Source organism: Microtus pennsylvanicus, chromosome 8, assembly GCF_037038515.1.
Source record: "Microtus pennsylvanicus isolate mMicPen1 chromosome 8, mMicPen1.hap1, whole genome shotgun sequence".
Lineage (NCBI taxonomy): Eukaryota > Metazoa > Chordata > Mammalia > Rodentia > Cricetidae > Microtus > Microtus pennsylvanicus.
The window spans coordinates 26257156-26270067 of record NC_134586.1 but is presented as its reverse complement, the minus strand read 5'-3'; the positions used below and the strand labels follow the sequence as shown (position 1 = coordinate 26270067).

Below are 12912 nucleotides of genomic sequence, written 5' to 3'. Positions count from 1 at the left end.
ATTTACTTATTTATTATGCACACAGTGTTCTGCCTGCATGTATACCTGCATGATGGTGGAAGAGGTCACCAGATCTCATTACAGATGGTTGTGAGCCACCATGTGGTTTCTGGGAATTGAACTTAGGACCCTTGAAAGAGTAACCAGTTCTCTTAACCTCTGAGCCGTCTCCCCAGCCCGTAACAAGTGCTCTTAATCACAAGTTACCTCTCCAGGTCCTGAAAAGGTAATTTTAAAATCTTTTGGTTTACTGTCTGACACCCAACACTAAGAACAATGCGTGAGTGGCGTATGGTTGGTGCCCAGTAAGCAAGTTCATGAGTGAATGAATGGATAAATGACAAACTTGTAAGTAGCTCTTAAAAAGTACTCAATAAATATCACTGGAGTTTTTGTTGAACCCCACTGGCTTCTTATTTATCCCGACAGGGACATGCTCCCTCTCAGCCAGCTGCCCAGCTGACGCTCACAATGCTGGCTCACCCTGTATCTCAGAGCCAGGAACTGGCTACAGTAAGCTGGGTCCTCAGGGGACTCAATCGCTCGAGCACTCAGCACACGCCTGGCCCTTGCTCGGCCGATGCTCATCAAATGACCAGCACACAGCTCTCCCACGGCCTTTCCAGGGCTCACTCACTTCGGCTTAAGGCACGGTTCCCTGTGATTTAATGTCACTATTCCTCCTGCTCACTCACTTGTGAAGCTCCTACTCTGCCTCTCTTCCAAGTCCAATCAGACTTCTCCAAAGCCTCGGTGAGACCAGGGGTTAGCCCCGGCGTCACTTTCGCTGACACCCTTAGGGCTCAGCCAGGCTTTGACATCGGAAGGCGTGGGCTGAGCTAGAAAGAAGCAGGGGAAGGACTCACACAAGTTTCAGGCTGGCCAGGGTAACACAGTGAGACCCTGTCTCAAAAACTTAATGAAGGCAGGGGAGGGAGAGGCTAAACCAGCTACCAGTCTCCCCACAACACTCAAGGGCAGCACAGCCTCTGTGCCTAAGATCAGGGAAGCTGGGCTTAGCAACAGGTACCAAGTGTAGCGTGAGAGGTTGGCTATCTTTTGTTTGCTTGACTGCTTGCTTGCCAGCGACAAACCCAGAGCCATTCTCTACCTCTGACTTACATCTCCAGCCCCTGGCCTGCAGGGTGGGAAAGTCCCAGTCTAGGGCTTGGAGGTCCTGGGAGGCCTACAGAGCAGTGATTCCAACCAGGATTAAAAATCAACTGAGGGTCAGTGAGTTGGCTCAGAGGCACTTGCTGCCAAGCCTGACAACCTGAGTTCGAATCCAGGGACATACACGGTGGAAGGAATGAGCCAACTCTGACTCTACCCGTATGCTAGGGCATGCGCACACCCCCACACCCAGACAGACACGAATTAAAAAACAAAAAACAAAAAACAAACCCAAATCACCCAGCATCTCCAGCCCAGGAACACACTGGCAGAGCAGAGCCCAGGGCTGAGGTCAGGGAAGGACAAAGTCTAGATGTGGCCCAAGAGATACGGGTTCAGCAGGTGGCGACAGCTTGGCTCAGTCCTGCTCCTGAAGCCCGGGCAGTTTGATCTGAGGCTGCTTAGTCTGCTGTGCCTCGGTTTCCTTATCTGGAAATGAGGGCCAGAATACCTCAGTGCTCCGGTCTTTAAGGTCATCTATCACATATGTTGTTGTTTAAGGTCATATATCACATAGGTTTCATAAAGGATGCAAAAATGACCATAAAGGCAGGAGTTTTCGCTGGACTGAGAGTTCAGCTAGCCCACACAAGGTCTTGTGCGGCTGTGTTAGAGTCGCTTGGAGGCCGGGGCTAGACTAGTGATGTCCCAGACCTCCCAGATCTGAATGGCAGGAGGAATGACTTTGAGATTCCACAGACTGAAATAGTGGCACCTCTGGGTTACAAAATCTCCACCTTCCAGTCTTTGGCTGCACTGTAACAGCTAGGGACCTATAGTAAAGAAACAGGTCCCATTGTTGATCCAGAGAGGAGACTTGGGTCCACACCTGAAGAGAACTCAGGACTCATCAGAAGGAGAAACTTTCTAATTAATCCCAAAACAGAGGGTAATGAGTTTTGGACCTGAGAGGGCACAATCAAGCACAGATCACAAGACGAGTCACATGACATGCACACATACAAGAACCTGACAATGCAGGGTTGGAGGCTGAGCCCCAAAGCCCCCTGTAACCTTTGTGGAGATCAGTAAAGCTTAGATGTGGGGTGAAGGGATTAGAATCCAGGCACACCTAGGCCCTGCCCCTTGGGAACCTGGCACAGTGCAATCACCCCTCTGCGCACAGCAAGCCATACCGACTGTACACAGGTACAAAGGTCCCCTTAAGAGACAAGTCCCTCTTGCAGGGAAGGGGGAGGGGTTACAACTCATGGGCAGGTGCCATCTTGGCTAAGGGCAGGCCGGATATCTAAACTGCCATCTTTACTAAGGATAGCCATGTGGCCAGTCACCCCTGTGCCACCCAGGGTGGGTAGCAACTGGGACAGGGAGGAGCCACAGACTTATGTGGCTCTGCCCCAACTAAGTGGTGTCTGCAACGGCCTGCCCCACATCCCCTCCACCCCAGGAGAGCAGTTACATGACCTGTCGCCAGCTGCCTTTACGCCTTGTCTGGTCTTATCTTTTACTTATATCTCTGTCCTTAATTTCCTGTTACAATGACTATGTGGTGTGTTTGTGTGATGGTACACCTTGACAGGGCCTGTTGAGGTGTTCATTTGACACAGGGACCCCACCTATACACCTGCTGCCTGCTAACTCTCTTGCTCAGTATACATGTGACTTTTGATTTAACTTTATGTGAGTCGGGCAGTGGTGGCGTGTGCCTTTAATCCCTGCACTCAGGAGGCAGAGGCAGGCGGATCTCTGAGTTCAAGGCCAGCCTGGTCTACAGAGGTAGTTCTAGGACAGGCTTCAAAGCTACATAGAGAAACCCTGTCTCAAAAAACCAAAATACTAAAACAAAACAAAACAAAAAAACCTTTATGTGAGTATAAGCTAGCTTTAACTCTGTGTTTGTATACATGTGTGTATTCTATTACAAACTTTTTTTTCTTTCTTTGTCCTTCGCAAGTCTAAATCTGACCTGTTAAGTTAAAACCAGTTACAGTCAAGCTGGAGGACTCTGGATAAAACATGACTCCATAGCCTCTCAGCTTGGGTCCAGCTCTCCAAGCAGATCCTATTCTGTAGTCATAACTCAGATATACCCAACAGACAGCCCTCGATCAGAGAACTTGGAAATATGGCATTTAAATGTTTAATTAAAAACAGAGAGACGGGTTGGCTGCTAGTGCACCCCCATTTCCTCCACCCCTTGCCATTTTCTCCAAAGAAGATGGGTGGGCACAGAAGACCCTCCAGCTGAAATTTGCTTCACACGTGAAAGCATTAGCCACTGAGCAAACCTGCCTTCACCTCAACCACTGCAAAGACCTCTGCAGACCGTGGATGATGGACACTGGAATTGACTGCCTCATTGCCAGGGCAAGGTAAGCTGGTCTTCCTACAAACTCCTAACCCACAGGACCTTCTGGAGCCTGGCAGGGCCGTGCTGCCAGCTCTAAGACGGATGATGCCCTGAAGCCCCTGCCCTCAACAACTATGGAGGACCCCGGGGAACGGCTGTCAGGTACCAATCAAGTCTCTGTCATTTTTTTTAAAGCATTAACTCAGGTAAAAGTTCATCCTTCTCAAGAATTCTGATGCACTTTGATGGCTGGTATGTTTGCCAGTTTAAAAGGGACAAACTCACAAAACAGATTTTAGGTGATGTCATAATGCTGAGGAAAGAACAGGGGCTTTAAGGTTTATTTATAAAAAGACATGAGAGCTTAAGATGTGAGGATCTACAAGTGCTTCAGGGTATAAGAAAGTGGTTTGTCAGAGAAACCCTGTCTCGAAAAACAAAAAAAAAAAAAAAAAAAAAAAGAAAGTGGTTTGTTTTGGTTTGGTTGTTTTGTTTTTTTGAGACAGGGTTTCTCTGAGTAACAGTCCTAGCTGTCCTGGAACTAGCTCTTGTAGACCAGGCTGTCTTTGAACTTACAGAAATTCATCTGCCTGTCTCTGCCTCCTGCGTGCTAGGACTAAAGGTGTGCGCCACCACTGCCCAGCATAAGAAAGTGTGTTAAGGTGTACAAATGCAAGTTATCAGATTTCTCTCTCATTGTGCTACTGGTCATAGTCATAAAGTTCTAATGAGCTATTACTACAGCTCTGACAGAGTACTAAACACCACACTATACCACTATCATCAGAGCCACAAGCTTAAGATTTTAAAATCCCTTTGGTCGTTTTCTAACTATAGACTTAAAAGATGCTTTTCATTATGCAAAAAACACACCTGTCACCATCATTTCCGGCATAAATATATACCACTTATACAATGTAAATTTCAGTACAGATTATAAGCAGTGAAATGCTAACGTGTCTAAAACTTATGTTTTCACAAACTCAAAGAATTCTTGTAAGCTCCAGGGAGTCAACTTGGAGGATGCACCTTGAGCAGGTCAGATGCACCCCTCCTTCAGCTACCAGGCCTAAGTGTCCAAACCTCCCCACCTTTCCCTGGTCCTGACATTCTCACTTTCAATCACCAGGACCTAAGGGAAAAAAAAATTTTTCCCCTAAACTTAATCTTGTCCTCTGCTCTGCCAACCTCTTGCCAGGTCTAAGAGGCACCAGAGAGTTCCATAGAGTCTCAACAGCAGTGAAACAACCAGCTACCCCAGGCCGTGGCAACACCCCAGCTTTCTCAGGTTCCCCCCAGAGACAGTCGACATCCCCCAGGTCAGCAGGAAGCAGGCTCGACAACTTGATGCCCTCATTCCCTTAACCTGCCATGCCTAACTCCGCACCCTTTGATAAAGAAAAAAAGGGAGGAATGCTAGAATCGAGGCACACCTTGGCCCTGCCCCTTGGGAACCTGGCACAGTGTGTCACACCTCACCCCTCTGCTCATGGCAAGCAGGTCCCTGACTGCATGCAGATGCAAAGGTCCCTTTAAGAGACAAGCCCCGCTTACTCCCACTCTCTTCCCACAGGTCTTTTGAAGAGGCAAGCAGGCCTCCTCCTTTGTCTCTCTCTTCCCTCCCCTGTAACCTTTTCTCATAAACTCCACACTCAAGTTCTGTCTGCATGGTGTATCTGTCTCCCATCTGTGGCCCTCACTTGCCAAGGCCCTAACTGGCACCATATTCATAACAGAAGGGAACAAGGCCGGGCCTACCTGGCTGTATTCTTCCATGGTAGAAGGAGCGGCTGGCTCGGCTACCATCAGTCTGCAGCTCATCCTCAAAGTCTGCATCCGGGTAAACTTGCACGGGCAGTTCCTGACTTAGTGCCTCCAGTTCTTGATTGAAATTATACTTGGAGTTTTGGAGAAAGCCAAACACCAGCAGGTTTGTGATGTGCTCAGCCTCCAGGCCTGAGCCATTGCTGACCTAAGATGAAAAGGGAGTCAGGAAGGCTCATAGAAGCCGGGGTCAGGACACAAGTGGACCCGAGGCTCACTGCCTCTAAGAATCCAGAAGCTCTAGCAGGAGGCCTACGGGCAGAGGCATATTCGGCGGCACCCTCCAACTAGCGCCACCTGTAGACACCAAGGGGCGAGATCTGGCCCCTTCTACAGAACTCCTCCTGAAAAGACCCTTCGAGGGGAAGCCGGGCAAATGTCACCATTGCAGTTCCGACCGTGTTTACATACAGAGCTGAGCCTGACTGCACTGGCTCTGTTCCCAGTGGCAAGCACTTCTCCACCATCCCCTTCATGAGCCCAGGATGGTCCTGGCAGGCAGAGGATGCTCAATAAACTCTAGGGAGTGCTGACCCAGGTCAGACTCTGCCTTTGCCCTAGCCTGTTCCACTTCATGGGGATGTGTGCATAACCAGAGAACCCCAGAGCGGGCCTTGCTCACAGGCCTCTCTGTTCTTCACTGCAGCCTTACGGTGTCCAAAAGCAGCACTGGGGAGGAGCACTGAGAAGAGGGAGGAGCACTGGGGAAGAGCATTGGGGAGAACATTGGGAAGCAGCACTGGGGAGGAGCAGTGGGGAGGAGCACTGGGGCAGAGCATTGGGGAGAACATTGGGAAGCAGCACTGGGGAGGAGCAGTGGGGAGGAGCACTGGGACAGAGCATTGGGGAGAACATTGGGAAGCAGCACGGGGGAGGAGCAGTGGGGAGGAGCAGTGGGAAGCAGCACGGGGGAGGAGCAGTGGGGAGGAGCAGGGGGGAGGAGCACGGGGAGGAGCACGGGGAGGAGCAGTGGGGAGGAGCACGGGGGAGGAGCAGTGGGGAGGAGCACGGGGGAGGAGCACTGGGGAGGAGCACAGGGGAGGAGCAGTGGGGAGGAGCACGGGGGAGGAGCAGTGGGGAGGAGCACGGGGAGGAGCACTAAGACAGCAAGGCCTGTACCATGAGGCCCTGCAGTACAAGAAAACTTAGAAATGAAACCTGAGTCACTTAACATCCTTCAATTTGCATTTAATAGATATAGTAAATGCTAACTTTATGTTATTTTACTATAAAATGCTGGAATAAAAAAATTCAAAAAGTCAGAAACATCTACAATAAAGTATTATTGTATTTTGGGGAGGTCAAATATCAAGATAAAGAGAAAATGTCAGCATTTCACTCTGGCCTCAATCTGCAGGCACCAGGCAAGCTACTTACTTCTGTGTCTCAGCCTCCCTACCCAAAAGTAAACAGGAAGTGATGAGAGCAGGAAGCCCTCACCTACTCTTGTCCCAGGGGAGGAGGGCCACAGCAGGGAGCCACTCTCTAGGACAGGACAACAGCCCTGATTTGCAGATTGTGGCTGACTGGAAGGGGAGGCTCAGACACTTCTGCCCACAGCCAGCTCAGTCCCTGACTGGGCAAATGGGAGCCCAGGTCTCTTCTGCTCACACAACTAGTCTGGGCTGTCCTTGCCATGTCTACCAGTCTGACAGGCATGCCACTCCATCCAGTCCCCATCCCCCACCAAGCCACTGTGGGCGCCAATGGAGACCAATTCTGCTGGATATGAGGTGCATCTCTGCAGACCTGTCAAGCGAGGATCGGGCTGCATCCCTCACAGGGACGTCCAGGAAGAACAAAAAGAAAAGATGCCAGAATCTAACCTGAGAGTCCATGGTACAATCTGTGCAGCTCCAACCACTGCTGACTCACAGAGTCCGGGAAACAACCTGAAAGAGGACATACAGATGGTGTAGGTGGCTGTTGCCTGAAGCAATGCCCCTGTGGGGCCCCATCAGGTGGCAGGACGCTACCACACCTGCAGCTGAGGTCATGCCCACCCACCAGCACTGGCTCTCAGCCTGGGCTCCTTTGTTTGCCCTCCACACAGAACCAGAGCAGCAATCCAGTTAGTCAGGTCTGCAGTCTTCCGCTTCGTACCCTCGGCGGGTGGTCTACTGGGCACCCCAGGCCAGTTCCCCAGAGTTCAGCTTTGCTACCCACACTCAGGAAGACTAATCAGGCCAACCAGCACGTCCCACACGAATTCCTATAGTGAGTCACACACACCTGCAAGATTGTAGGGCATCGACATTACAGGGTCAGGGCCTCCCAACACCACCGACCCATTTCCTCTTTCTACCCCACAATGAGGCAGAGCAGTGTGCATTCCAACTTAATGGGAAGAAAATATAGCTTGGAGGATTAGAGGATTATTTTTGAGCTGGCTAGACAGCTTGGCTGGTAAGATGTGCCTGTCACTCAAGCCTTCTGACCAAACCAAAGTCACTGAAGAACTGAATTTAAGAAGTATGTCCAGCTGGGCAGTGGTGGCGCACGCCTTTAATCCCAGCACTCGGGAGGCAGAGATAGGTGGATCCGAGTTCTAGGCCAACCTGGTCTACAAAGCAAGTTCCTGGACAACCAGGGCTACACAGAGGAATTGTGTCTCAAACACACACACACACCAAAAAGCAAAACAAAAAAAACCCAAAGTTTCGGTAATACTTGAACCTCTGTTCAAAATGTTAATAAAAGTTTTGTTGCATAAATCTGTCTGTTCACGGTATACACTGTTCCTGAAAATGCACACGACTGTGGCTGCTATGGAAAGCAGTGTGGAGGGGCCTCAAAATCTGGAACCTGGAGCAGGCCAGAACGCGCTTGCCAGCAGCCAGCTGACCGGGTGCCAGCCTGGAATGATGTGAAAGGTGGGCGGAGGACGATTCCAGGTCCTCTGACCTTCACGCCCATGTGTCCCGCCCCCACCACATCCACACAACAATAAACGAAACAATTTATTTTAAGAAACCACCTTGTTTGACATTTCCAGTTACATCCAGCAGTATTAGACACAGGTGTGAAAGCATTTGGCAAGACCTCATGGTGGTCATGGCTGTCGTCACTGTCAGAGCGGAGGCCACTTCCTTCAGAAGCCACCAGCTGGAGGGCTGTGGGCAGGAGAGCTGTGTTTCTGGGCCAGATGTGTCACGAGTGAGACGGGTCTGCTCAGCCACCACCTCACTTTCCTGGGACCCCAAGGGTTTCTCTTGTCCCACGGAAGCCAAATGTCCTGACGTAGCTGAGCCCCCACTTCCACACACCAGAAGTGCAGACACAGGCCACACAAGGCGGGAAGAAGGCGAGGCAAGTTCAGTGCAGTTACCACAGGGGTAGGTGTCCTTACGGCCTGCGTGCCCCCTGCTGATGTTTATCTACACAGCTAACCGACAGAACTGTATAAACACACGGAGAAAGTCACAGCCTACTGTAACCACCCACCCACTCACCGAGTGTCCAAGGTGCCGCGGGCAGCAGAGCAGAGCACAGAACGCCACCAAGACACAAGCTAGAGAAGAAAAGCCACCAGACTTAGGGCTGATGAATGCCCAAGAAATAACCAGAAGAACGTAACGCACTCCCATCTTTTAAAAATTCTTTTCCTTTTTCTTTTATATGCGTTGGTATTTTGTCACGGGTGTTGGATCCCCTGGAAAAGCAGTCAGTGCTCTAAACCACTGAGTCACCTCTCCGGCCCCGAGTTCTCCATCTTCTTAAATGAACAAACGTTAAATACGTAACTCACCAATAAAAACAACAACACAGTGCCATATTGAAACTGCTCAAGGCGGGAGATGCAGCTCTGTGGGCAGGGTGTTTCCTCACGTGCACGAAGTCCTGGGTTACCAGGTGTGATGGCACACACCTGCAACCCCAACACTCAGGAAGTAGAGCAGGAGACAGCAGACGTTCAAGGTCAGGGCTGACTGCTCTTCCAGAGGACCCAGATTCAATTTCCAGCACTCACGAGGCAGCTCACAGCGGTCTGTAACTCCAAGATCTGACACCCTCACATGAGCACACGTGTAGGCAAAACGCCAATGCACATAAAATAAGTATTCAAAAAGAAGTTGTTCAAGGTCCTCCTCTGCTACACCACAGCTGGACCAGGCTGGGCTACATTTTACCTTGTCTCCATAAAAACAAGTAAATAAATAAATAAAAATAATTCAAGAGTCGAAGAACAGCATGCACAGATGGCGGGAAATAGAAGAAGAATTTGGAGCCATCTGCAAGATTGCCAGTAGCTGAAAGGCAACGGCTGCATTCCTCTGCATTAATATCTATAGTCTACAGAGTTGCAATAACATAAAGGGTATGACGCTTAAAATGCCCAACTATGGGTGTGTAGCGCAGAGATTCAACAGTGCCTAGCATGCCTGTGGGCCTGGGCTTGACCCTTACCACCTGAAAACAAAGTATGTTTGAAGGGACTGGCTGGAAACTGGAGAGATGATTTGGTAGTTAGGAGAGCTTCTTGCTCTTCCAGAGGACCCAAGTTCGGTTCCCAGAACCCATGTCAGGTGGTTCATAACCACCTGTAACTCCAGCTCCAGGGGGATCTGATGTCCTATTCTAGCCTCTGTGGGCAATACACTCGTGTGCGCACGCACAGACACATACACATAGAGACACACACACACACGCATATACAAACACACACAGATATACAGACAAATACGCACACATATACAGAGAGACACACACATATACAGACACATACACACATACAAACACACACAGATACACACAAAAGGGGGCTTAACAAATGGCTCAGTGTTAAGTACTCTGGTTGCCCCATCAGAAGACCTGGGTTCAGTTCCCAGAATTCATCTCTCCAGCCCTCCCTTCTTTTTCTTTTTACCAGACAAATAGCCAAATCTGAGGTTTTCTAGGGTTACCCAACATAGCTTCAGATGTAAAGATCTCGAAAGGGCTGATGGTAGAACATCTGCCTACGTGAACAAGGCCCTCCCTGAGAATTCCATTCCCAGCAAGCAAAATATAAACAAGTAAATAAAGTTGTTTTTTCCCCCTAAATCTAGGGTCTAATTTTAGAAGACAATAAACATCAAGTGTTGTCAGAAGCGTGAGGCTGCAGGACAGCAGATTAGAGCAGGACCTCAGGCCTCCACCCGAGAGCAGACTTGGTTATCCATTAATGACACAGACCTCGGCTGTTTCATAAGCAGTGAGCTTTGTTCAGTCGTGTCGTCCCCCCCCCCCCGCCCCCGCCTCACCCTCACCACCGACTAAAAAGTCAGTCAACACAGCAGCCAAAGTCACTCTGCTATCTGGAGTCATTGCGATCAGGCAGGGTACATGGCAGTAGAGAGGAGCCCTTGAGAGGCAGCCACGCTAGCAGCAGGCCAGGCTGACACTGAACTGCTCCACAGTCCCTTCAGACACGGGCATTATAAACCACAACAATAAAGTTCATTTCCCAACTTCTGGACTTCACTTTCTTTTCAAATTCTGATGTAAACTAGAAAAAAAAATCACTTTAAAAATGTATTATTGGTGCGTGTGCACTTCCTGCAAGAGCTCACAGGTGCGCATGATGGGGTGGCGTGTGTCGCAGCATGTGTGGAGGTCAGAGGCCAATTCTGTGGAGTCAGTAATCTCTTTATATTTCTATATAAGCTCAAAGGATCAAACTGCAGGTCACCAGGCTTGTCAGGCAAATGTTTTACCCACTGAGACGTCACTTTCAGGTCCAGGAAATCCCAGAGACCCTTTCCAAAGACCAGTGAGGCATAACTGACTCCGTATGCCTGGTTCAGTGGTGTGGACTTACAGTCCCAGAGACTGGGGAGGCTGAGGCAGGAGGATCACTTGAGCTCCAGAGTTGGACCAGAATGGGGAACACAGCAGGGCAAAACATAAGAGACACCCTGAGGATCATCCCATTAAGTAAGAAAACACAGCAAATGATCAAAAGACATTGATGTGAGATGTCCTTCAGTATAAGTGTTGCTTTTATTGGTTGATGAATAAAACTGTTTTGGCCAATGGCTTAGCAGAGTAAAGTCAGGAGAGAAATCCAAAGAGAGATATATAGAGAGAGTAGGCAGAGTCAAGGAGAGATGCCATGTAGCTGCCGAAGGAGAAGGATGCCAGAACCTACTGGTAAGCCACAGCCTCGTGGCAATACACAGATTAATAGAAATGGGTTAATTTAAGATATAAGAGTTAGCTAGGATTATGCCTAAGCCATTGGCCAAATAGAGTTTTAATTAATATAGTTTCTGTGTGATTATTTGGGTCTGGGAGGCAGGAACAAACAAGCAGTCTCTAATTACAAGACATTTTATATGTATGTATGTATGAAATTATCAAAAAAAAATTTTTTTTTGAGGCATTAGCTAGCCTGGATCTGGCTAGCTAGACCAGTCTGGCCTCTAACTCAGAGATCTACCTGTCTCTGCCTCCTGAACTCTGGTATTAAAGGTGTGTACCACCATGCCTGGCCATAAATAAATAAAATAAAAATACATAAATTGTTTAAATATTTTTCAGGAGCTAGGTGTGGTGGTTCATACCTTTAATCCCAGTACTCGGGTGGCAAAGGCAGGTGGATATATGTGAGTTTGAGGCAGCCTGGTCTACAGAGTGAGTTCAGACAGACAAAGCAACATAGAGAGACCCCCGTCTCAAACAACGAGAAGAAGTGGTTTTTTGTTTTGTTTTGGTTTTGTTGCTGTTATTTGTTTCAGGACAAAGTCACACAGTAAGACCCAGTTTTAAAAAAGAAATAAATTAAGTTTCAGGGACTGGGGAGATGTCTCATTGGTTATGCCCTTGCCACACAAGAGTGAGCATCTGAGTCTGGATGCCCAGAATCCACCTAAAGCTGGTGGGTGTGGCAGCCTGCCTCCAGCGCCAGCCTCAGAGGGTGGAGAGGAGCTCAGGGTTCTCCTAAAGGACTTCTCCACGACAGACAGAGTGCAGCAGCAGCCTCAGCTTAGGTCACGAACAAACACGGGGGCACAAACCATGACTGCAGCTACTCAAAAGGCTAAAGCAGGCTACTTAATGAGACCTTGTCTTAACAATAAATATAAACCAAGGCTGCCTAGAACGCACAAGGCCCTGGGTTTAATCCCAGTACCACGGTTCACCGTAGGGGTGGGGAAGAAGGTGTGTTTTATTTAGTTTACTTTCTACTATAATAAACCACATGACAAAAAACAACTTGGGGAAAGTGCATATTTCGGCTTACGACTCTCAGGGGCACACCCATCACCGAGGGGAGTCAGGGCAGGAACTCAAGGTTCCCACTTAGAGACAGCAGTTGATGCAGAGACCACAGGGGAGTGGTCTTACTTACTTACATACTTACTGATATGTTCGGCAGCTTTCTGAAACCACGCAGGACCACCTCCCCCGGAGTGGCACTGCCCACAGTAAGCTGGGCATGCTCACATCAATTATCAATAAAAAAAATGCCCCTTAGGCTTCCTTACAGGCCAATCTGATGGAGGCTCTTCTCAGCTGGAGTTCTCTCTTTCTATGAGTCTAGCTTGTGTCAAGTTTACAAAAAATAAATAAATAAATAACCAGTGAGCGCGCGCGTACACACACACACACACACACACACA

General features: G+C 49.0%; 1 protein-coding gene across 2 annotated transcripts in view; it reads right to left on the bottom strand.

The window, feature by feature from the left end:
• Bid (BH3 interacting domain death agonist) overlaps positions 1-12912 on the bottom strand; it is a 28403-nt gene that overhangs the window by 6030 nt on the left and 9461 nt on the right. Inside the window, exons 1-3 of one of the 2 annotated variants that reach the window (XM_075982933.1) lie at positions 8286-8304; positions 7135-7200; positions 5243-5456 (exon numbers count right to left, since the gene is read on the bottom strand). In XM_075982933.1, the coding sequence (XP_075839048.1) occupies positions 5243-5456; positions 7135-7146 (226 nt within the window). In that variant the 5' untranslated portion in view covers positions 7147-7200; positions 8286-8304. Of the gene's footprint in view, positions 1-5242; positions 5457-7134; positions 7201-8285; positions 8305-12912 lie in introns of those variants that run through there. The other variant, XM_075982931.1, reaches the window with a different exon arrangement.